This window comes from Myotis brandtii, unplaced genomic scaffold (assembly GCF_000412655.1).
Source record: "Myotis brandtii unplaced genomic scaffold, ASM41265v1 scaffold244, whole genome shotgun sequence".
NCBI classification, from domain to species: Eukaryota; Metazoa; Chordata; class Mammalia; order Chiroptera; family Vespertilionidae; genus Myotis; species Myotis brandtii.
In genome coordinates this window covers 3,507,938-3,534,577 of record NW_005359225.1, presented here as the reverse complement: position 1 = coordinate 3,534,577, position 26,640 = coordinate 3,507,938, and the positions used below count along the sequence as shown (strand labels likewise).

Here is a 26,640-nt window from a genome sequence, read left to right as displayed (position 1 = left end):
GGCGGTGCCAGGCTGCCAGCCAAGGCGGGTGCCAGTGGGGGGGCCGCCCAATCGCCCTGCCCACCAGTTGCCCCACAGATTGGCCCTGATCGTTGGCCAGGCCTAGGGACCCTACCCTATATATTGGGAACAGTCTCTTAGATTTAAAAATTAAAACCTGGCAAGGCTACTCTAACACTGAAAAAACAGGATGATGCAGCGATGACATGCATGGACTCTGGCTTGCACATCTTGTGGTCAGCCCTGATTCTGACACTTATAACTGTGTGACAAAGCCAATTACTTAACTTCTTTCTGCTTCAGTTTTTCCACCCATAAGATGGGGAAAATGATCCTCAGAAGGATCATGTTATGTACTACTTTTTATAATCAGGGCAAAAAATATATAGCTGCCTATACAACAGCAAGATGCCTTTCACCTGTATGAAAAGTATGGTCACCGGGGCATGCAGCATCCCAGACTGTGAGAGGGATGTCCGACTGCTGGTTTAGGCCCAACATCCCCCAAGTGGTCCTGGATTGCAAGAGGTCGCAGGCCGGGCTGAGGGAGCTCCCCCCCGCCCGTCCCCGCCATGCACACATTTTGTGTACCGGGCCTCTAGTGACACATAAACTGCCAGATTATTTTAGTCATATCTTTTCTTCGTTAGGCATGCTATGTAAAATTCCAATGTTAATGTGATATAACTCCCTTGAACTAAGCATCTGCTACTTGAAGTATTGTCTCAAGTTTTCTGGGGACACAGAAATGAACAAGATGTAGTTTTTTAATTCAAGGAGCTCACAGTCTGACAAAGGAGATAGATTCAAACAATTCCTCATGTTACAATGTGATGAATGCTATAAACCAAGGAAATACAAAATGATAGAGAATACAGATGAAAGAAAGTCCTCTTCAGGAGGCTGGGGAAAATCTTTAGGCAATAACATCTGAGTTGGGACTTAAAGGCACTTTTAAAATTTCACTTGCCCTACTGGCATGGCTCAGTGGTTGAGCATTCACCTATGAACCAGGAGGTCTTGGTTCAATTCTTGGTAAGGCACATGCCCAGGTTGTGAGCTCACTGCCCAGTTGGGGGCAGGCAGGAGGCAACCGATCAATGATTCTCTCTCATCATTGATGTTTCTATCTTTCTCTCTCCCTCTCTGAAATCAATAAAAATATATTTAAAAAAAAAATACTGTGCAAAGTGCTCTGAGTTTAAGTGCTCCATGTGTTAAATTGAGAAGGAAACAGAAAGAACAAAGGCCAGAGATGAAAGACTGAGGCTATAATCTGTTTGGGGAAAGAAGTATAGAAAAGGAGTAATCTGTAGGCAATCACCCAATGGGATAGGATTAGGAAAGACCTGAGAAACAGAAATAGACCTGTCTTAGTTCTACTATATGTGTAAAGTGCTACTATATGGCTTAGTAGCACTATATACATTAGTAAGCATAGAGTGTAGTACATACAATAGATTAGTGCCTTTAGCTGATTACTTTTTTGGGTTCACTTGCATCTGAATTATCATTTAATTCCTTAGGTATGACTATTCATAATACTGTTTAGCATATAATCATAGATCAGAGAAAGGTTGTTCTTTCATCAAGTGAACGAAAGACTAGCAATACTTGTAGCCATTGAATCCTCCAGACCGCCCAAAAAATGGGCAACAAAAGAAATCAGAGAAAGTATAAAAATTTTTAAAAATTTATATGCAGAGTGACAGTGAAGAAAAACTGATAAATTTCAACTTGAAAAAACAAATGCCGCTGAATATCTCTAATCAAATATAAAAAAGGATCAATTAAAACACGCAAATATAAGGGTAAGTAATGACATATTTGCCATACACCAAATAAGTGGCAGAGCTGAGATTCCAAGGTTCACTTGCTTTCTACTACCTTATGCTACCTAGTTCTAAATGGAAGATCTTTCTATATGGGAAACACTGTGAAAAAGGCTATGTGAAGAAATAGCTGAAAATCCTGGGTAAGAAGAATTTGTTTTGTAAAATATTATTACAAACAAATCACAGACATAAAAACTTAATCCATTTTCTATGACAAAAAATTTTTATCTATAGTTTTTAATTGATGTATTTTTAAAAATTTAGTGCTCTTTCAAAATATTTCAATTAAATTAAAAGAATCAATGTCACTAACCTGTACTCAACTCAGGACATCTCAAATTGAGTCAAGAAAATGCTTTACAAAAGCCAAGTTCTATCCTTACAGAAATATATATGACTGGAAAGATAAAACTCTAGGAGTTTAAGTTGTTTTAAATAATCATTAAAGAAAAATCCATTTCTTAACTGGCAATGATATACTACTAACAGAGGCATCTGCTATATCAGGATAAAGTATGGGTCAGTACAGTTGGTAATATTTTTTTAAATCCTCACACTTGTATTTGCTGAGTATCCACTTTCTATAGGCATTCTGAATCATCCTTGCCAAGACATTTTCTTTCTGGAAAAGGGGTATTAATTCCACCCTCACCTCTAGCTGTATGGTATTTTACTTGTAATTTTTAGAGAGAATTAGGCATATTTAAATTGCAGTGAAAGCTATGAGAATTAGCTCTGGAGACGATGACAAGCTGAATATAGTCTCTCCAAAGAAATTTTCAAGTTGAGTATTTTGAGCTATAATTTCAGGTGTTTAATTTAAAGGAGTGAATTGGAGAAGGAGATCTCAAGGTAAAATCACTATTGCTATTAGTTCTTACCATTATTATAAAATTAACCAAATACCTCTAAATTAAAAAAAAAATTTTTTATTGATTTTAGAGAAAAGAAAGAGAGAGAAATATTGGTTTGTTGTTCCACTTACCTATGCATTCATTGGTTGATTCTTGTTTGTGCCCTGATCGGGATCAAACCTGCAACTCTGGCATATCGGGACAACTCTCTAACCAACTGAAGCACCTGGCCAGGGCTTAACCAAGTATTTTATAACCAAGCAAGAAGAAATTCAATTCTTCAAAGGGCAAGCTAAGCTAATCAGTTCCACCAACTTACAGAAAAATTTCCATTAAGAAAATAAACTTTGTAAGTGTAAGGAGTATTTTTGTTAATCCTCACCTGAGGATATTTTTCCATAGATTTTTAGAGAGAGTGGAAAGGAGGGGAAGAGACAGAGAAAGAAACATCAATGTGAGAGAGACACATTGATTGCCTCCTGCACTCGCCCCGACCAAGACTGGGATAGAGCCTGCAACCAAGGTACCTGCCCTTGACTAGAATCGAACCCAGACCCTTCAGTCCTCGGTGAGCCAAACTGGCTAGGGCAGGTAAGGAGTATTTTATTTTTTAAATTAAAAAAAAAAAAAGATATATACTTTTATTTCAGAGACAAAGGGAGAGGGAGAGAGAGATAGAAATGATGAGAATTATTGACTGCCTCCTGCATGCCCCCTATTAGGGATCGAACCTGCAACCTGGGCATGTGCCCTGACATGGAATTGAACCATGGCCTCCTGGTTCCTAGGCCGATGCTCAACCACTGAGCCATGCCAGCCGGGCAATGGGTAAGGAGTATTTTATATACCATTGTAATTCTTATATCATGAGTTCTCATTATTAGTTGACTTTGAATTTTTGCTAGATAGCTACTTTAGTTCTGGTAGTCTATCATGTCTTAAATGAAGGATTAGTTTAATACTTTTCTTTTTGCAATTTTAACATGTCTTCTTGCTACCACTTTTTTTTTTTTTTTAACAGTGTGTTACATTTTTTATTCACCGATAAAAATCCATTTCTAGATGTTTCTCTTGGTACACTTCATATGTTTTATTAATAAGCAAAGGCCTATATAAGGTGCCTTCACCTAGTCCTCAGATTCAGACCCATCTTCATCTTGACTAATCTGGAAGTAACGCAGTTCATACGTCTCCTTGTCAGATGCAACCACACGAAGCCAATCACGAAGACTATTCTTCTTGAGGTATTTCTTGGTAAGGTATTTCAAATATCTTTTAGAAAATTGTTTCTCAGAAACAACTGTGATTTTATTCTTGAAGTGTTCAATGTGAACAACATTCCCAAGATTTCCAGTTTTCCCATTGACTTTAACCTTCTCCCGTAGAAACTGTTCGAAATTTGCAGAATCAAAAATGCCATCTTCTACTGGATGGGTAAGGTCCAAACCAAACTTCCAGGTTGTCCTCTTAGGCTTCTTGACTTTCGGTGCCATCTTGCCGCTAGTCCGTGCGATCAGAGCCTTGCTACCACTTTTATCCTCTACAGTCCTTTTTTTTTTTTTTTATAGAGCAGCCAGTAATTTCTTTTAAATACTGAATGTCATGTCAAATCTCTAATTAAAAACTTCAGATATCTTCCTACCTTAGTCCGAAAATCCAAATCCTTAACTACACCCTACATAGACTTAGACCTCTGTCCCCTAAAACTATCCTCTATGAGCTCAATTTCTATCACTTGCCCCCTCCCTCACTATACTCTTTACTGAATTCCTTAATATTCCTTAAACATGACAAGCACCTTTGATCTTGTCATTACACTTGATGCTTAGAACGTTCTTCCCCAGATATAGAAATGACTCACTTCCTCAATTCCTTTAGATCTCTGGCTCAAATACCACCTTATCAGAGGGGCTTTCACAGATTATCCTTTATAAAACATAAATATCTAACTCCCTTTACCAGTACTCTTTATCTCCCTCACCTTGCTTTATTTTTCTTCAAAGCACTTCCAACCTCATGAAGTATTATATTTTCATTTATTGCCTAACGCTACGTATTAGAATGTAAACTCCATAATGATATGACTTAAGATGTATTGCTATTATATCTCAGCACCTATAACAAAACGTAACTAGGCATGTAGGAGGTGATCAATAAATATCTGATGAGTGCCAAAACCGGTTTGGCTCAGTGGATAGAGCGTCGGCCTGCGGACTCAAAGGTCCCAGGTTCGATTCCGGTCAAGGGCATGTACCTGGGTTGCGGGCACATCCCCAGTAGGAGATGTGCAGGAGGCAGCTGATCGATGTTTCTCTCTCATCGATGTTTCTAACTCTCTATCTCTCTCCCTTCCTCTCTGTAAAAAATCAATAAAATATATTAAAAAAATAAATAAATAAATATCTGATGAGTGAATTAATAACTGAATAGAGTATGGTCAATATTTTTCTTTTCACCAGTTCATATTCATCATACACTTGGATTCCTGCCCATTCAGTGACATTAAAGTCCTACTGTGTTAGGGATGGGAAGTGCAAAAAGATAAATCAAGGGTAAGATTAAATATTAGAGAAGCAGAATAGTGCATGGTTAAGAGCACAGATTTTGGAACTAAATAGACCTGGGTTCAAATTCTAGCTTGAGCTATCAACTTTTTAAAAAACCTATTTATTTACTGATTTTTAGAGAGAGGGAGAGAGGAAATGGGAAGGGGTGGAAGACATCGATTATTATTCTACTGATTTATGCATTCATTGCTTGATCCTTTATATATATACTAGAGGCCCAGTGCACAAAAATTTGTGCACTCGGGGGGGTCCCTCAGCCTGGCCTGGGACCCCTCGGGGGATGTCCACCTGCTGGCTTAGGCCTGCTCCCCGGGGGATTGAGCCTAAGCTGGCAGTCAGACATCCCTCTGGCAGCCCAAGAGCCTTTGGGGGATGTCCACTTGCCAGCGGGGAGCAGGCCTAAGCTGCAGTCGGACATCCTTAGCACTGCTGAGGAGGCAGGAGAGGCTCCCGCCACCATAGCTGGGCTGGCAGCCGTCAGCCTGGCTTGTGGCTGAGCAGAGCTCCCCCTGTGGGAGCGCACTGACCACCAGGGGGCAGCTCCTGCATTGAGTGTCTGCCCCCTGGTGGTCAGTGTGTGTCATAGTGACCAGTCATTCCCAGTGGTTCTCCTGTTAGGGTCAATTTGCATATTACCCTTTTATTATATAGGATAATCTACACTAATAAAAAAGAAACATGCTAATTAACCACCACTCTGCTACACCCACAAGCCACGCCCACCAGTCAATCAGGAGTGAGTATGTAAATGAACCCAACTAGGAGGGCAGGGGCCACCGAGCTGGAGTGAGCAGGCCGGCAGACAGAGTGGTTAGGGGCAATCAGGCAGGCAGGCGAGTGGTTAGGAGCCAGCAGTCCAGATTGCTAGAGGGGTCCCAGATTGGAGAGGGTGCAGGCCGGGCTGAGTGCCCCCCCCCCGTGCACAAATTTTGTGCACCAGGCCACTAGTAATTATAATAATTTATTGGTCTGTAAATACCATAAATCTGCAAGTACTACTTTATATTTATATAGCCCTGGAGAATTAAGCAGGTGAGTTTTTGGCTACTTCATCTTTTTTTTTTTTTTTAAATATATTTTATTGATTTTTTACAGAGAGGAAGGGGGAGAGTAGAGAGTTAGAAACATCGATGAGAGAGAAACATTGACCAGCTGCCTCCTGCACATCTCCCACTGGGGATGTGCCCGCAACCCAGGTACATGCCCTTGACCGGAATCGAACCCGGGTCCTTTCAGTCCGCAGGCCGACGCTCTATCCACTGAGCCAAACCGGTCTCAGCAGCTACTTCATCTTTTAGAAAAGTTTGATAATGTGAGGTCCCCAGATATTTTCCTCTCACCCCGCCCCCTGCCACCCAAACACTCCTTTTATAATCACTGTTAACACATTAGTAGTTTGTAAGAATAAAGTAACCATGATGTACTTTCATCACAATAAGGAAAATACCATTCCTGACAGCAATATTTGCTTTCTTTTATCATAATCTTACTATCAAACTCTAAAATAAGAAATGTTACCTTGAAACAATGCAGTAGGGAAGTAGTGAGAGGATGTGAGTTTACAACCTTGCAATCACACAATCTTGCAATCGTAATAAAGTACTTTTTCTGTGCACGATTTGAAAAGTTTGGCAAGTCTTTTTCTCTTTTTCCAAAAACTAGCCACATTTATGTTTTTCACTGTTTAATAAACTAGTTTGTGAGACTTACTGTTGCTAACTGAAAGAAAATCTTACACTAGAGAATAGAATACTCACACAATTATTTCATAATATGTGTTTTCAATTTGGTAAACACTCCAAAGAACACTTACCTGCTTTACATTGTATCCCGCTTTTGCACTAGTTTCAATAAACATAACATTCAGCTCTTTGGCTTTCCTCTCTCCCTCCTCAATTGATACTTGCCTGTAGAAAAATAAACCAAATTCTTCTTTTTGAAAGATGTTATTATAAAGATTAGAAACAAAGTTCTATAATAACTTTTCTTGATATGGGTGCTGGTTACACAGACAAGACTAGTTTGAAAATTTAAGCTGCTGTACACTTAAAATGTGTGCACTTGTACTAGTATGTGTATGTTATATCAAGACTTTTTTTAATGATTTGCTTTTACCTTTTTTATTTTTTTAAACTTAATAGCCTGCTATTTTTAATAGCCTATAACTTTTTTTTTAAACTTAATAGCCTGCTATTTTTTCTTAATATTAGACCCTAAGTATTTAATCATGTGATTAAAAACTTTGTGTAAAATAATTTTTTATTGCTAAACAATTTGTCAATTTGCTACTATAATTTATTTTTTATCTATTTTATTTTTTAATTTTTGGTAACCCTCACCCAAGGATATTTTTCCATTGATTTTTTTTTTTTCTTTTTTTAGGGAGAGTGAAAGAGAGAGGGAAAGACAGAGAGAAACATTGATGTGAGAGACACACATCGATTGGTTGCCTCCTGCACGAGCCTGGGCCAGGACCTGGGCCAGGGAGGAGCCTGCAACCAAGGTACGTGCCCTTGACTGGAATCAAACTCAGGACCCTTTGGTCTGCAGGCTGATGCTCTACCCATTAAGCAAAACCGGCTAGGGCAATTTTCTACTATAATTTATATAACCATTCCCAAACTGTTAAAAATGTAAGTTGGTTTCAAATTCTACACAAATGTGAAAAATGATGCTATAAACATCTTTGTGCTTACTACTTTGTGCACTGTGGATCATTTCCGGAGGCTGAATTTTGTGAATATCTGCAAGTGAAAAAGCGAATCAAAAGACATGTATGTTGGCCCTGGCCAGTGTTTCTCAATGGTTAGGATGTAGGCCCACGCACCAAAGGGTTGTGGGTTTGATTCCCACTCAAGGCATGTACCTGGGTTGCAGTTTTGATCCCTGGCCCCAGTCAGCTTGCATGCAAGAGGCAACCAATCAAAATCTCACATCATTGTATGTGTCTCCCCCACTGCTCCCCTCCACCTCCCTACCTTCCACTCTTTCTAAAAATCAATGGGGAAAAAATATCCTAGGGTGAGGTTAAAAAAAACCTACACATTTATGTTGAAGTCTCTTGATACAGAGTTTAAAACTTTAATACTTATTTTAGAGGACATTTTGTGATGTATTATAATTAGCAGTGTCTCAAATTGTAAACTCTTCAAGTATAAGATTATCTCATTGATCTTGGTGTTCCAAGTGCCTAGCTGGCAACACAGGTGTTCAGCTCTACAAATTTGTGTGTGTATATAAATTTTAAATAACACACTTTTTCTTAACAGTTTGAAAGTTGACAATCTATAAACCTTTAGCCTTGAATGCTTTAGCAGTGTGGATTTCCTAAAAATAATTGTCAGCCCAGCAGGCATGGCTCAATGGTTGAACAGGAGGTCACGGTTCAATTCCCAGTCAGGACACATGCCCAGATTGTGGGTTCGATCCCTAGTGTAAGGCTGTGCTGATTCTCTCTCATCATTGATGTTTCTATCTCTCTCTCCCTCTCCCTTCCTCTCTGAAATCAATAAAAAAATATATTTTAAAAATAATAATTCTGTCAGGTGCCCTCAAACTTACTCTTGGACCTCTTTCCTATCTACAATTAGTCCCCCTGGTGATCCCACACAGTCTCATGGTTTAAAGTACCATCTATATGCTGATGACTCCAAAACTTACTTATCTATCTGAGCCATCTGCCTTGGGACTTTTCCTCCTTAAAATATCTGCATAGTTAACTTCACATGTAGGGTTAACTATGCCATTTAATATTTCAAACTCACCCTTGACATTTCATATTCCCTTGCCCTGCTTTATTTTGTCTGGTTCACTCTCTGAAATAAAAACTCCGTGAAGACTTACCTTTTTTGTCCACTACTCTACCCTAGAGTACCATCCTCTGAAACATAAGTGATATCCAATAAATACTTCTTGAATGATTATTAGTCTGTAAACCCTACATGTGAAGAACTCCAGACAAAAACCATTTCTAGTTGCAGAATTATAAGTCACCCTAATAAAATGGTTGAATGTTAGCTATAGCAATGACCCCAATTGTGGTTTGATTTTGTCACAATCACCTAAGGAAAATTCTCTAAAATACATTTCCAAAGGCCCTATTTTAGACTAACATAGTACCTAGAAATAGGGTTAAAACCGCCCAAATTTTAAAAGTTGACCATGATCCTTTATAGCTAGAATCTTAAAAGAGGTTCTAATAAGCCATATTTACCATGTTTGAAACATTTGGGGATCACTGGCCTATAGGGAACAGAAAGTACTGAACATCTAGGTGCTTAAATTGAGACATTGAAAAATATATTCTAGCCTTTCCTTCATGTTTTTACCCCCCAAAAAAGTAATTCTCAAAGAAAGTGACATTTAACTTTTCATAAAAAATAGATGAGCCCTAGCCGGTTTGGCTCAGTGAATACAGAATCGGCCAGTGGACTGAAGGGTCCAGGGTTTGATTCCAGTCAAAGGCACTTACCTTAGTTGCACGCCCTGGTCGGGACGCATACAGGAGGCAAACAATTAATGTCTCTCTCTCACATCGATGTTTCTCTCTCTGTCTCTCCCCCTCCCTTCTACTCTCTTTGAAAATCAATGGAAAAATGTCCTTGGATAAGAATTTTAAAAAGATGAAAAGATACTTTGAATTTACTTTTAAATTATAAAAAATTTTTTGTCACTGTACTGCCAATTCCAAATGAAGTACCTTGGCCAGCAATGGGCTTAACATTTCCACAAGTCTTTGAACATAGTGGATTTCTTTGCAACATTTTAATTAATAGCACAAGTTTATTGCCTGAATTTCAATATCCGACTCATGAACAAATAATAAATAAATAGTAAAAGCTTCCACTATTAAGTAAAATGGTGAAGACTATTTAAAGCAGAAAGAATATCAAGATCACTTAGTAATGCTAAAGGCAGATACTGAAGCCATAGGTTTGATAGTAAATGTTAATACATTTTGCATCCTGTGACTTGAATATGGCTTTCCTCATTTGATTAAGGTATCACAATCAAGCTATTCAGTTCAACTACACAGTCTGGCTCAACCAAACAATTTAAAAAAGAAAAAAAACCCACACCACTGAATTATAATGAATATTTATAAGAAGACTACCAAAAGAGTGTGTATTTAGTTATTATGAGTAATTTTTAAAATATATTTTTATTGACTTTAGAAAGGAAGGGAGAGGGAGAGAGAGATAGAAAAATCAATGATGAGAGAGAATCATTGTTCGGCTGCCTCCTGCACACCCCCTTGTGGGGATCGAGCCTGCAACCCAGACATGTGCCCCTGACCGGAATCGAACCTGGGACCCTTCAGTCCGCAGGCTGACGCTCTATCCACTGAGCCAAACCGGCTAGGGCAGTGATCGGCAAACTCATTAGTCGACAGAGCCAAATATCAACAGTACAACGATTGAAATTTCTTTTGAGAGCCAAATTTTTTAAACTTAAACTATATAGGTAGGTACATTGTTATTAACCTACCTATATAGTTTAAGTACTGTTGATATTTGGCGCCTCCCCTGCACTGCGTATCCCGTGGCCCGCCTGCGCCGCCTCTCCCGACACCCGACCAACTGAACAACACCCCCCACTTTTTCTAACGCCACTTCTTCAAAATAGACTCGCCCAGGTCAAAAACCAACTTCTGCGTATGGGCCACGAAGTTTCAATCGCACTGTACGTGCGTGCCCTCACGTGGTATTTTGTGGAAGAGCCACACTCAAGGGGCCAAAGAGCCGCATGTGGCTCGCGAGTCGCGGTTTGCCGACCACTGGGCTAGGGGAAACATTTTGTTCCTCAACAGAACACTGCTCATATTTATGAGGCCTAAAAAATGCAAAATTTAGCTTTATGTGTAAACAATCTTGCACAAGAGTTACTTATACATGGGCTTTAATAAAACAAACAAACCTCATTTTTCCTTTAAGGGCTGAGTTTAATGTTTTATATTTCAGGTTCCCACACTGAAGAAAAAGGGGACATAAACTTAAGGATTTAACATGTTATTTTAAAAACAATTCTTCAGTAATATTATAAATAACAGACTACTTAACAAATAAACCAAACATTTCATATACATACAAAATCACTCCATACCTCTTATCAGCAAGATCTGTTTTATTTCCTACTAGCATGATGATAACATCACTTCCTCTTTCTGTTCTGACATCATCAATCCATTTTGTAGTTTGCTGGAATGAGTTAACATCTGGTATAAAAGGGTGAACAGAGACATCAATGTTATTATAAATGCCTCCCCATGTGATGGACCAAAAAATAAAGAAGAAACGTAAACAAAGAAAGAAAGGAAAAAGAAAGAAAGGGGAAAAAAGCCCTGGAAATTGGAAGGAGGCTGGCACATTAGGACCCACTTTTAATGTGCCTGTAACATAACTCCATTTTATCTGAGTATAACTGTCAGTAGTCTAAACAAATCACAAATATAAAATCCTCACGGTTCCTTTTATAGTGGTTTAAAATGTTGAACACAACTAAATGAGTGCAATGTACTATATGTAACTGAAAAAAATGTTTTAATGTAAGGACAGCTATGGCAGATAATATGGTGTTACATTGCCACAATATTTTTTGATTACTTACACATACCAAACATGACAAAGAAAGCATCTCCAAAAGTATGTCAGCCAGTAAGACCCAACACATCCAGAAAATTTGGAAAGCCTTTAAATAGCTTTCAACACCACTCTATTTGCATTGCTTATTCAGTTTGTGATCACTTTAACTTGAAGTTTGTATAATGCACCAGAATCACTTGTTTAAAAAAATCCATCTTTTCTAGCACTAGATTCTAAGTAGAATACTTCAATATTTTTCATAGTAGCTAAAAAAAAAATAGTTTAAAAAAATAGTTCACTAATATTTTAACCTCCTGTGCACAATTTTTAAAGAAAAATACATACGGTTTCACTTGATCTGGTTAAAGTAAGCACAAACATTTTAAAGCTGCAAAACTTGTCAATGCACAATAATGAACATACAGTTTTTTAAACAAGTAGCAACCCAAAGTAAAGCTTCAAGAAAAGATGGCATATAGCACCTAACCAAAATAAAAGGTCTCTGAATGCAAACTTGTAATTTATAATTCTGCCATTGCAATTATTATTAAGTAGATAGGACTTCTGGTTGAGCAGATATGCAAAAATGTATGAGAATATTATTACTTGCTCAAATCAATAGTTTGTTGATAATGGAGTACTATCCTGGTTTTTCTATAAATTATGGACCACTAGACAGAATGATGCTTAATATTGCCTAATATATTTTTAAAAAACAATTTACAAAGATAATTTTAATCAGAGAGCATTTCCTTATCAGTCACCAATGCTCTATGGAACATTTAAAGTCACATAAAATTCTAAAGGCATTATTCAGTTTCTAGGGAAAAGAAAAAGGAAGAACAATACTTTAGTCTATTTATTTTCTTGGGGAGAAATGAAAGTGTAATTTGTTAGCAACAAAGCAAGTCAGTCAATCATAGAATCCAGATATTCAAATGAAAATGATTAATAGAAGATTGCACATTATGATTTCTCTGCCTTCCTCTATAGAGAAAGAATGGCTGTAAGGGGAAAAGCAGGGAAAAGTAGGCTAGCAGAAGTTTTTAATAGCCTCAACAGAAGCCTTGGAAGATTTGGAAAACTTGGCAAGAGGCTTAAATGCAGATTTACTTTATTTTAGAAAAGTCTGAGATCAAGTTAAATAAAAAAGATGTTCTTCCAACCATAATTATGATGTGACTTAGGGATAATAGGATATTAAGAAAGCCTTGGAGAGGATTCATAATTAAACCCAAAGGAAAATTTCCAGGACAAAAAATGTGGCACAGTAGAATAAAGGGTATTGGTACAAACACCAAGCAAATATTTCTAACCTAGACAATCTGTGAAAAGGTTTGCTATGATAAAACTCATTTTTGCATGCCAGTATTGAAAACAAGCACAAGACAAGAACATGCATACAGCTAAGCTAAAGGTTGAAAGAAGATTAGAAATGCATAATTCCCCCCCACTCACTTGTGATATCATAAACAACAACTGCCACAGTGGAGTCACGAATGTAGCTAGGAATCAAGCTCCTGAACCGCTCTTGACCTGCTGTGTCCCATAATTGCAATCGTACCTAACAACAAAATCAGTCAAACAAGCAAGAAGGTCAACCCATTGCAAAATACCTACTTGTGATATCGTAAACTACTACGGCTGCAGCAGAATCACGGATGTAACTGGGAATGAGGCTACGGAAACGTTCCTGACCCGCAGTATCCCACAGCTGCAGCCTGATCTGTGGGATGGGAAAAAATGAATAAAAAAAAAAAAAACCAAACTCATACTAAAAATAAAAAAGAAAAAATGTTTTTAAAGGGGTAGAAAGGAAGTAAAACAAAGACTCATGCAAAAGGTTGCAGGGATGTGAAGAATGAAAACACAAAACTTTCCTTTTTCAAAAGAGAGTAATATAAAAATGTATCTGAAGATACATGACTTAAAAATGGCAATGGCAAATTCTTCACAGAATCAGAAATACAGCTTCCTTCCCCCCCCATCTCCACCCCCTCTCTATGAATCCTATGCCTTCTGGATAGCAAAAAGTAGACTCTGTTCATGTTCAAATAGTAAGCATAACAGGGAAAAACAAAGGGAAAAGTCAATGAGCAGCCCAGGCTATCACAGTAAAGAAATTAATGCTTCTCAGAAAGCCTCTCTGAAGCTAAAATGTGTCCCTTTTCTATTGGGTCTGGAACACTCTGAAATTGGGTCTCTGACTACTGTGATTATGTTTCTCCCACACACTTCTTCCCAGAACACTGTATATAATCTAACAAAAAAGAGGAGTATCTTTTTGCAACCCTACATAAAAATTTTACTTTCTTACTTTTTCACATTTGAGGAAGAAAAGCCTAAAAACAGGCATTAAGTTCTTTTACCATTATAAAACTGTTTCTAAGCTTTCAAATTTTAAGAAATGGCATGCTATATATTAAAACATGAAAGAGAACATCCAAAAGAACACACACACTTATAAGAAATAATATTAGATATAAAATGTTTTGGGGTATAGGTCCCAAAATATTGCATTTAAGACAGTCACTGTTTAGGTGATAGAAATCTCTTCAAGAGGTAGTGGACTAGAATACAGAATTTACATTGTACTTATTAAAGGGAACATTCCTAAAGATGGAAGACAAATCCAACAAATAAATACACATTCTATTTACAGTCACTTTGGTATACATCATATTCTGACAAATAAAACCTTGAAGTTCACAAGTTTTGTCAAATTCAAATGAAATCCTTCTGAATGCCTTAACAGTGGCATTCAAAAGGTCTTTAGCAGCTCTAAATATCTCAATGCTGTATTTGTTACCATTTTTCTAAATCAGGACGACGAATTCTGTTTAACAAGCCTAGGGCCTTCAGGGTTTTATAAATAACTTGGCTTTCTCTCCTTTTTGGGTTTCACTTGGGGTTAAGAAGTCAGAGTGCTAAGACTTATTCATTCTGTAATAAGTTTTTCTCAAGACCTGTAAATTAACTTTGGCAAGTTTGCTAAGTACATTCTATAGTGACAATCATTGATTATAGTTTGATCACCATTTTCTATGCTGGAGTGTTGAAGAAAATTGCACATGGAAAACATTACTCACTGTTCGATCTTCCAAGTACATTGTTTTTGATAAAAAGTCAATACCAATTGTTGCCTGTAAACCAAACCAAAACAAAGAAGTTAAATAATAATAATAATAGTTTAATGGCAGTCAGCAGTTTCAGGTTCAAATGGGAATTCTGATTGTGGTAGAAATAATGAATAAACATAAACACATTGTCGTCAAGTAAGAATGAACAAAAGTTTCAGTGATAATGGGGATTCTTTTAGGCCCTTCACATGATCATCTCTAATCCTCATAAATCTCTGCAAGTTAGCTATTTTTATCGCTGTTTTTCTCATTGTAGAGATAACAATATTGGAGTTCAGAGAAGTTAAATGACTTATCTAAGGACACAAAACTTCTGTTGTAGAGTTGGAATTAAAAGCTCTTTCCAATATATGCTTATTAGATATATATCTTAACCATTTTTTTATTAAAAAGACTTTATTTTGAGTAGTTTTAAGTTCACAGCAAAACTGAGAGGAAGATATACTCCCAAAATATGCACAGCGTCCTCTATTATCAACATTACCCACCAAAATGTTATATTTGTTGTAACTGATGAACCTACATTGACACTGATATATTTTTAAAGATAGTTTTAATTTTTAAATGGTGGCAAAATATATGTATCATAAAATTTGACATATTAACCATTTTCAAGGATACCATTCAATGGCATTAATTACATTCACAATGATATACAACTGTCAATACTATCTATTTCCAAAACCTTTTCATCACCCCAAATAGAAACTCTGTACCCATTAAGCAATAACATTTGACAGTAAATCCATTCATCTATTGATGAACAACTGGGTTATTTCCACTTTTTGGCTATTGTGAATTCCTGTTTTCAATTATCCTTGGTTTATATCTAGGAGTGGAATTGCTGGGCCATATGGTAATTGTATTTAACTTTGCGAGGAAATGTCAGACTTTTTCACAGTGGCTGCACTATTTTAAATTCTATCCTAGTAGGTGTGAAGTGGAATCTTATTGTGGTTTTGATTTGCAGTTCTCTAATGACTATTGATGTTGAGAATTTTTTCATGTGTTTTCAGCTATTTGTATATCCTCTCTGAAGTAATGCCTATTGAAGTCCTTCACCCATTTAAAATTTGAGTTTGTCACTTTTATTATGATTTGTAGTTCTTTATATAGTATTCTGAATATTAAACACTTACTAGACATGTAACTTTCAAATATTTCCTCCCATTCTGTAGGTTGGGCCCAGTACACCTTTATGGAAAATCCATTGTTAATAGATACATGGATTTTGTTATGGATTCTCAATTATATTCCATATATAGGTCTATATGTCTATCCTCGTGCCAGTATCACATTATTTTGATTATTGTAGCTTTGAATTAAGTTTTAAAATCTGAATGTACTAGTTCTCCAACTTTACTTTTCTTTTTCAAGGCTGTTTGGCTACTGCAAATCAGGATTGGCTCTTTAATTTCTACAAAAAATGGTGGCAAAAATTTTTATAGGAATTGCACTGAATCTATAGATTGCTTTGGGTAGTTACTACTGACATCTTAACAATATTAAGTCTTCCAATCCATTTACCTGGGACATCTCTCCATTTATTTAGGTCTTTAATATTTTGAGCAGTGTTTATTATAGATTTCAGTTACACAGAAACTTTTATAAAAAAACACACACACACGCACACAAAGAAGTTTCATCCTTTATCTTAAATTATGTGACTATGTATTTCAGTAATGTTTCTCAATTTAGGGCTTAAGTACATATAAGCGAAGTACTAATTCCATTTTATATATCCATCTGAGAATGGATATATGGTGGGATAACAGGTTTATAACTTTGAACTTACTGTGCAAGAGTATCTACTTGACAAACCTGAACAATGTACAGGAATGAGATATGGCTACATTTAAGAAACCTCATCAGGAGAACCTCATCTACTCACTATGGTAGAAGCAGCTAATTGCCCACACAAATATCCATCTTCCCCTTCTTCCTTAATAACACAAACATTTATTTAAATACATACTTTTTCCATCAAAAAAACTACATTGTCCAGTCTTCTCTGAGTTTTAAATAAATGGGGCTCTCTGAGTTGGCAGGTATACCCTTGGTTTTATCTTACTTCTCCTTCCTGCCTGAAATGTGGGTAACAAAACTCTAGGAAACATTCAATAACCATGAGGCAAACTTCAATATGAAAGTCATATATTAGATCTGTTTGTTTAGACAGAAAATTAGGAGGAGTCTTGGTCCCAGATGCCCATAGAGCTGCCAAATACCTCCTGAACTACCCTACCTCTAAAATTATTTTACATGAAAAAAAAAATTCTCAGCTGTGCTATGGAGTAACTTTCTCTGTCCCACTCCTTCACTGATAAATTCTCTTTCACCTAAAAATAATTCTCATGTCACTTATTAATGTTATTAAGTTTGTTAAAAACAGCCAAAAATAATTTTTAATGGCTACAAACAGAAATTGTCATTTTTCAAATCTCATAGCCAACACATGTTTTTTTAAATTAGTACAGTCAGACTTTATGATAAATTGTACAATAGTCCCCTGCTTCCACTACGTCATCCTAGTTTGGAGACATTTATACCACTGAACTCAAAGATCAAAATTAACCTGAAAAACAACCTACTGCTGCTTTTCTTTTCAGTTAATTTTATACCAAGCAGAGCTATTATGGCAAAGAAGTCAACAGCAGGGAAACAGAAAAAAATTCCAGGGAAAATAAACATTATCAGCTACTGGAGCATCTTGAATGCTGACATGAAACTAATTCAAAACTTTATAAAAGCCGAAACCGGTTTGGCTCAGTGGACAGAGCGTCAGCCTGCGGACTGAAAGGTCCCAGGTTCGATTCCGGTCAAGGGCATGTACCTGGGTTGCGGGCACATCCCCAGTGGGAGATGTGCAGGAGGCAGCTGATCGATGTTTCTAACTCTCTATCCCTCTCCCTTCCTCTCTGTAGAAAATCAATAAAATATATTAAAAAAAAAAACTTTATAAAAGATAAATGAGTGGGAGGGGGTTGGAAAAGGTTAATGGGGGGAAAAGGAGGGCCAATGTAATACTTCCAACAATAAAGATAATTTTAAAAAAAGATAAATAAGACATTACTGCTGCTTCACATTCATTTCCTTTATGGAAATAGAGAAGACAATAATTGTAGAAGAAATCAAAGGTTAAAGAATTTTCCCATGTATCTTAAATTACAACTTCACATTATTTAAGTGTTAATTAATTCATTGATTTGGGGGGTGATCTACTTTATAAAAAGCATATTAAACTTGCGGGAAAATACATACCAAAAATAGAACCAGATTCAGATTTTAAATTTACCCTAAAAACTTTTAGAAAAATAAAAATGGTTTGATAAATAATTGAGACAGTGGCAGTTAACAACTATGAAAAGTAATCATTCCTTTAATCAGATTAACATTTGATATCCTATATAATAAAAGGCTAATATGCAAATTGACCGAATGGCAGAACGACTGGTCCCTATGACAAGTACTGACCACCAGGGGGCAGACGCTCAACATGGGAGCTACCCCCTGGTGGTCAGTGCGCTCCCACAGGGGGAGCACTGCTCAGCCAGAAGCTGGGCTAATGGCTGGCGAGCACAGCGGCAGTGCGGGAGCCTCTCCCGCCTCCAAGGCAGCGCTAAGAAGCAGCAAGCCGAGCAGTAAGGAGCAGTGAGCAGGCGGACGGTAAGAAGCAAGGGGTCCCAGACTACGAGAGGGATGTCTGATTGCCGGCTTAGGCCCACTCCCTGCCCCCGAGGGGTCTTGGACTGCGAGAGGGCGCAGGCAGGGCTGAGGGACCCCCCAGTGCACAAATTTCATGTACTGGGCCTCTAGTATTAAGATAAAACAATGGAAATCAAGTTTTTATACTAACTACACAGTAACACAGATATAAAATAGATACTTAAAGGAGTCATTTTATTTTTTTTATTTTAACAAGAACATTTCAAAAAGTTAATACAGAAAGCCCTAGCCAGTTTGGCTCAGTGAATAGAGCATCGGCCTATGAACTAAAGGGTCCCAGGTTTGACTCTGGTCAATAGCACATACCCAGATTTCAGGCTTGATCATGCAGGAGGCAGCCTATCAATGATTCTCTCTCATCACTGATGTTTCTCTCTCTCTCTCTCTCTCTCTCTCTCTCTCTCTTTCTCTCTCTCTCTCTCTCTCTCCCCCTATTTGAAATCAATAAAAAAATATTTTTAAAAAAGTTAATACAGAAAAAGTTTTGCAAATGCTTAGGGTCTCAGTGAAAGCACTTGGTTTTAAGATTACTAATTTTTTCTTCTTAGTTTGTTTTTATTTTTATTTTACAATTATGCAGTTCAAACTAAAATACATACATATAACTTAGATATACATAAAACTTAAACATATGTAGAACTGAGAGCAGACATCCTTATTTTGTTCCTGATCTTAAAGAAAAGCATTCAGCCTTTTAAGATTAAGTATATTTGTTGTGGTTTTTCACTGATACCCTTTATCATGTTTAGGAAGATCCCTTGTATTTCTAGTTTGTTAAACAGTGTTGTTGTTGTTGTTTTTTACCATGAATGGCTATTGGACTTTGTCAAATTCTTTTTCTTTGTCCATTGAAATGATCATGTGATTTTGTCCTTTATTCTATTCGTACAATGTATTACATTACTTTTTCTATGTTGAACCAATTTGTAATCCTGATACCAACCTACCAATCCCACTTTATAAATGGTATATAATCCTTTTGACACATTGCCAAACTCAGTTTGGTAATAACTGTTGATGATTGTTGTGTTTATATTCACAAAGAATATCAGTCTGCAGTTTTAATTTTGATGTCTTTGGTTGGGTATCAAACTTAATATTGACCCCATAGAATGAGTTGGGAAGTATTCCCTCCTGTTCTGTTTCTTGGAAGATGATGAAGTTTTTGTGTTGTTTATTAAATATTTTATAGAATTGAACAGATGTCTTCAGAGATGAGAATCTAGTCCTGGGATTTTCTTTGTAGAAGTTTCTGATCACTAATTCTATCTCTACTTATTATAGATACATTCAAATTTTCTATTTCTTCTTGTATCTTTCTTGGAATTTAACCATTTCATCTAGGCCAGTGGTCAGCAAACTGCAGCCCCTTGAGTGTGGCTCTTCCACAAAATACCACGTGCGGGTGCGCACGTACAGTGCAATTGAAACTTCGTGGCCACACTCAAAGGGCCAAAGAGCCGCGTGTGGTTCGCGAGCCACAGTTTGCCGACCACTGATCTAGGCTATCTAGCTTGTCGACATAATTATTCACAGTATTCTCTTATAATCCATTTTAATTCCTGCATAGTCAGTAGTAATGTCCTCTCCTCAATCTTGATTTTAGTAATTTGAGTCTTTTTTAAATTTATTAGTCTAGCTCAAGGTTAGTTGATTTTGTTTATCCTTTCTAAGAACCACTTTTAGTTTCATTGCATTTCTCTACTGTTTTTCTATTCTCACATATATTTCTGCTCTAATCTTTATTAGCTTCTGAATTAAGCATGTCTTTATTTTGTTTTGTTTTCACATCTGGGAGACTGGCCCTCCCAGAGTTTACCAATTCCTAGAAATAGTAAACTTGCCTGTGAGAGCACCTTTAATATGCAAACCAACCAATCCAGAGCCCATAATTCCAACCACTTCATGTATCACACTCAGGGCCACTATTCCCCAGCCCTATCATAGAGCCAGGTACCAGACAACTAGGAATGGTTCCTGCACCCAGAGCCCACTGAAATTATTCAAACTAGGCAATCCTAAATCTGCTTTCCTGGTCTCACCTATCCTTCCCACAGAAACCACAATAAAGGCTCTTGCCCACGTTTCCCATTTCCCACTCCTCACCTCCTAACCAACTCAACAACTTCCCCATGTGCCTCCCTCCCATGGCATGGTGCATCCTCCTCCTCTTGGGATCTCTGAGTACAACAGATTTTTTCAATGGCAATAATCCCCTAATCTGTTAGCCTCACCATACATGAATAAAAATAAAACCTACATTTTAAAAGTTTCTTCCTATTGCTTGCTTTAGATTTAGTTTACTTTTCTTTTTCTAGCTTTTTATGGTAGAAGGTTAAATTATTGATTTAATGTTTTTATTTTCCTTATAGCACTGTTTTAGCTGCATCCCATAAATTTTGGTATATTGTATTTTCTTTTTTCTCAAAGTATTTTCTAACTTCCCTTGTGATTTTGTCTTTGATCCAATGGTTATTTAGGAATGTGTTATTTAATTTCCACATATTGGTGAATTTCCCAAATCTCCTTTATTCTTGACTTCAAGTATAAGTCAAAATGTCACAGAATCCTAGACTAGAACAAAATCTCTGTAAAAGAATATTTACAATCATTCCTACTTCTAGCCCAGATGGTATTAGCGATAATCTTTCAATATACTTTGGAAGAAATACAGAATCACATGAAGATGTCGAACACAATGAGCAAAATCAGTTATACTTTGCATTTTACAGATTACAAAGTGCTTTTATTTCCATGACTGCATGTGAATTTTTTAAAAACACCATACAAGGTGTCCCAAAAAATGTATACATTACTAAAAGTAGATAGCTCAACTGATGTTTCTTTCTTTTCAGATTTAACCCACTGGAATTAATAATTATTCGAAGAGTGTATATATTCTTGGGGGTACACCATATATTACTTATAACATACAAAATAGAGACAACTAGTAAATTGGCAAAAACAAAATACCTGATAGGTGTTGTCAAAACTGTCATACATGAATCTGGTGATCAAGGATGTCTTTCCAACTGAAATTAAAAGGAAAAAATTCACTCAGTTAACACATTACATTGGGTTCTCGAAAAATACTTTTACAAAGAACTGCAATTAAATTCAATGGGAAATATCTGCAAAGGTTCTAATAATAATGAAAAAAACACAAAGCCCCAAGTTTATTGAAATGATTTTTTTCTAATTAAACAGATAACAACCTCTCAAATTAAAAGCACAAGTAAAGAGTATTTACTTAGTTAAGAGTTGAGGAAAATGAAGAGAAAAGATGGAGGAAAACAATCATGTTGATATTCTTAATTCACAAATAGGCAAAGCAGGTATTTCTTGGGCCCTAACAAAAAGAACTAGGATTAGATCATGAAGCAATTATAATTAACTTCCTGGAGAGTAACCTGGAGAAACTGAGGTTCAGGTCTACTTAATTCAATGAATGAAAGCATAATCCCTGGGAATATAAAGACTGGAGAGTCCTAGGAGAAATATGAGGGTTAAAAGAACTAGACCAGCCGTGGGCAAACTACGGCCCGCGGGCCGAATCCGGCCTGTTTGAAATGAATAAAACTAAAAAAAAAAAAAAAAAGACCGTACCCTTTTATGTAATGATGTTTACTTTGAATTTATATTAGTTCACACAAACACTCCATCCATGCTTTTGTTCCGGCCCTCCGGTCCAGTTTAAGAACCCATTGTGGCCCTCGAGTCAAAAAGTTTGCCCACCCCTGAACTAGACTGTCTGTGAATGAGAAAGAAGTAACATGGAGCCCTAGCCAGTGTTGCTCAGTGGATAGAGTGTCGGCCTGTGGTTCCCAGGTTCCATTCCATTCTGGTCAAGGGCACGTACCTCGTCTGCAGGCTCCTCCCTGGCCCTGGCCCTGGTAAGGGCTCGTGCAGGAGGCAACCAATTGATGTGTTTCTCTCACATTAAAATTTCTGTCTTTCCCTCTCTCTTTCATTCTCTCTAAAAATCAGTGGAAATATATCCTCGGTTGAGGATTAAAAAAAGAAAGGAAGAAGTAACATGGAAAGTACTAGCATAATACTTTGCCATCATTAACTTTACTCAAAAACCTTTCAGTCTAAGTGTACAAATTTAACATAAGGAAAAAATCCTGATCCACTTTTTCTTAGTAAGACATTTTTTAATTGGCAATAAAACACTTATCTCCAATTATCTTATTTGTGCATTTATTTACTAATGTATCTCCCCAACTTACAAAGGGTAAGATGCAGATCATCTTGTCTTCTTCATGGATATACTAATAGTGTTGGTCCCTGCCTGGCACTGAATAAAATTAATCAATGAAAAGAAACTTCACTGCCGAAACCGGTTTGGCTCAGTGGATAGAGCGTCGGCCTGCGGACTGAAAGGTCCCAGGTTCGATTCCGGTCAAGGGCATGTACCTGGGTTGCGGGCACATCCCCAGTGGGAGATGTGCAGGAGGCAGCTGATCGATGTTTCTCTCTCATCGATGTTTCTAACTCTCTATCTCTCTCCCTTCCTCTCTGTAAAAAATCAATAAAATATATTAAAAAAAAAAAAAAGAAACTTCACCAAGTTGACAGCATTCACTACTAAGGTGGTTAGACTCTGGAAGACAACAGCCTGCAACATCCTTGCATTCTTGGAAAAATAAAAGTAGATACAGTTCATAGGGACATACTTAAAATAATATTTAGGAAATCAAGTTTTTAAAACCAGAACACCAAATTTACTAATTTACAATAAGAAATAAATTTCGGAAGGATGGAAATTTGACTAGCAAATTTTCTCATTCAAATTGTACACTTATAACTTGCATGCTTTTCTATTATGCTATACTTCAGTAAAAAGTTTTCCTTACTAAAAAATCTAAGTAATCATTGTTTGAAATAACATCTTATAGGGTTTTATACAGACACGCACACAATTAAAATACACATAGTACTTTATTTTTTTTTAAATATATCTTTATTGATTTCAGAGAGGAAGGGAGAGGGAAAGAGCGATAGAAACATCAATGATGAGAGAGAATCATTGATTGGCTGCCTCCTGCACGTCCCCCACTGGGGATCAAGCCCACAACCCAGGCATGTGCCCTTGTCCAGAATCGAACCTGTGACCCTTCAGTCCACAGGCTGACGCTCCATCCACCAAGCCAGACCAGCTAGGGCGCGCACACATAGTACTTTAAAGTCAAAAGGAGGAGTGGTAAGTATAGTTAGAGTTCTAAGGTCCTTACATTGCCCAGAAGGGGAGAGGAATCAATTAATGGTAGACTTTTATGTCACAGCTGCATGCCACAAATTCTAGGGCAATCTATAATAATAAAAGTGTAATATGCTAATTAGACTGGACATCCTTCCAGATGAAGCTGGGGCTGCGAGGGCCAAGGCAAGCCGCTGTGGCTGTGAGGGCCCTGCCCCTTGCACGAATTTCGTGCATTGGGCCTCTAGTCATTAAATAAAAGAGAAAAAATGTATATCTTCCCAATTTTAATAAAGCAATTAATATGGAATGATTTTTAAAAGACTACGAATTCAAATAACACAAGGAAAGGAAGAAATAACCAGGGGGAAAAGCATATTAAGAAGACAGATTTAGCTCTGGCCAGTTTTGCTCAATGGTTGAAGGTCAACCCAGGAACCAAGAGGTTGCCAGTTCGATTCCCGCCGGGGTTGCACTCTAACCCTAGTAGGGGTGCCAATCAATGATGCTCCTCTCTCATCGATGTTTCTATCTCTCTCTCCCTCTCCTTTCCTCTCTCTCTAAAAATAAATAAAAACATAAAAAAGAGGACATTTATTTTATTCTTAGAATATGTTTTTATTGATTCCAAAAAGGAAGGGAGAGGGAGAAAGAGAAATAGAAACATCAATGATGAAAGAGAATCATTGATTCGCTGCCTCCTGCTTGTCCTCCACTGGGGATCAAGCCCGCAACCTGGGCATGTACCCAGATCAGGAATCGAACTGTGACTTCCTGGTTCATAGGTTGATGCTCAACTACTGAGCCATGCTGGCTGGGCAACAGATTTATTTTAAATCCAAATATGGTCATGTGTTGTATAACCATGTTTTGGTCAAAGACGGCTGCATGTAGGTCAGTGGTCCCTGAAGATTATAAGGAAGCTGAAAAATTCCTATCTCCTAATGACATTATAAGTGCCCTAATGTAGTAGCATGACACATTACTCACAGGCCTAAAAGCTAATTCTCATCTTACTCTCTTAACTGTAAGTTGCATGTATTAAAAATTTTGTCATATAAATTACAAAAGTCCACTACTGGAAAATACCCAAGAAACACTTAATCTTATCTAACATATTTAACTGATTTACTTTCCAGAAGTGATTAGTTTTTTTATTCTTTTTGTTTAAGGAACATCTAAGTATTCTGTACTTTCTGCACATATTCCACCTACACAAAATTTATCAAGGAAAGGTAGTGTAGTTTAGTTTTTTAGCACTGGAGTCTAGAACCAGATGGTTGAGCTGAAATCCCAGCTTGACCACTTACTTAACTATATCCAACTGGGACAAGTTATTTAACTTCTCTGTGCCTCAACTTCCTCATAGTAAAATGGGAATAACAATAATATCTATCTTAAGAAATCCTTTTTTTACTTAGAAATAATTTCAAGCTCACAGTTACAAAAATAGTACAGATAATTCCAGTATATAAAGACTGTGAAATTAAGTGCTGCAATGCTATTAACTAAACTATAGAGCTTATTTGGGTTTCACCAGCTCTTCTACTAATTCCCTTTTTCTGGTCCCAAGATCCAACCCAGGATCCCACATTGCTTTAGTTGTCATACCTCCTTAGTCTCCTCTCATATCTAACATTTCCTATCTCTCCTTGCTTTCATGGCCTTGACACTTGAAAAATACAGGTCAGTTGTTTTGTATAATGTTCCTCAATTTATATTTGTCAGTTTTTTCACTAGATTCAGGACATGCATTTTTGGCATGACTACCACAGAACCGATGTGTCTCTCTTGGGTGCAACTTTAACAGGGGGAACATGTCTTAATCTTTGAAATGTTAACCTTCATCACTTGGTTACAGTGATCTCCAGTTTCTCTACCATAAGCTTACTGTTTTATTTATCATTTTATGTATTATTATATACTTTTATTACTGTGTAAATATCTTGAAGAGATACTTTGAGACAATATAAATGTGCTGCATCTTCCCAAACTTTTGCTCACTAATTTTAACATTCATCAAATGGATCTTAATCTTGCCCACAGTAATTATTACTATGGTATTCCAATGGGAATGCCTCTGTACCAATTCACCACACAACCATTCTTGTCAATGAGACACTTGGTGAAGTTCCATTTGATGGCATTTCCCAGGATGCCCCTCCCCTTGGGCTGGACTTTCATCCACTTCCACAGAGAGTGGGCTTCATCTCAGTTCACACAGATCTTGCTATACATGTCAAACAGGAGGGAACTCTTTGATCTCAGCATTAGTCCCTGGTTCCTGCTTCCCAAACTAGTTACCAGGGAAAGCCAGAATCAGTAAGGCGCCCTCAGCTTATCAGGTGGGCAGGTCGACAAGCTGAGTAAAGTTTACATCTGTTTTATCTGTTTTGCCTCATTGTGAGGCCACATTGATGACGATGCACAAGAAGCCCCAGTATTTGCCAAGGTTAACCATGCAGCCCATCAATGTTCTTTACTGAGAAGTTGCACATTGACTGAGCACAGTGCCAGTAGTCACAACAAGAGCACCTGGCAAGAGCACCGCACAGAAGCACTCCCATCAGGTGGCACAGGTGGCTCTCCAGGTTCATTTTCTATTTTCCCGGCCCTAGCCCTGAAATCAACCACTTCTCCAAGAAGCTCACAGAGTCAGTTTTTTTTTATTTCTTAAAGTATTACAAAGAGTATTACACATGTCTCCTTTTTGCCCCCCCTTGACATTCCACCT

General features: G+C 37.2%; 1 protein-coding gene and 1 pseudogene across 4 annotated transcripts in view; both read right to left on the bottom strand.

The window, feature by feature from the left end:
* RAB6A (RAB6A, member RAS oncogene family) overlaps positions 1 to 26,640 on the bottom strand; it is a 49,621-nt gene that overhangs the window by 8,098 nt on the left and 14,883 nt on the right. For 2 of the 4 annotated variants that reach the window (XM_014540437.1, XM_014540439.1), the window contains 5 exons: positions 21,677 to 21,735; positions 14,927 to 14,980; positions 13,296 to 13,401; positions 11,359 to 11,470; positions 7,070 to 7,163 (listed from right to left, as the gene is read on the bottom strand). In XM_014540437.1, the coding sequence (XP_014395923.1) occupies positions 7,070 to 7,163; positions 11,359 to 11,470; positions 13,296 to 13,401; positions 14,927 to 14,980; positions 21,677 to 21,735 (425 nt within the window). Of the gene's footprint in view, positions 1 to 7,069; positions 7,164 to 11,358; positions 11,471 to 13,295; positions 13,402 to 13,457; positions 13,564 to 14,926; positions 14,981 to 21,676; positions 21,736 to 26,640 lie in introns of all 4 variants that reach the window. The other 2 variants (XM_014540438.1, XM_005867093.2) reach the window with 2 other exon arrangements.
* On the bottom strand, positions 3,691 to 4,208 carry LOC102247068 (annotated as a pseudogene).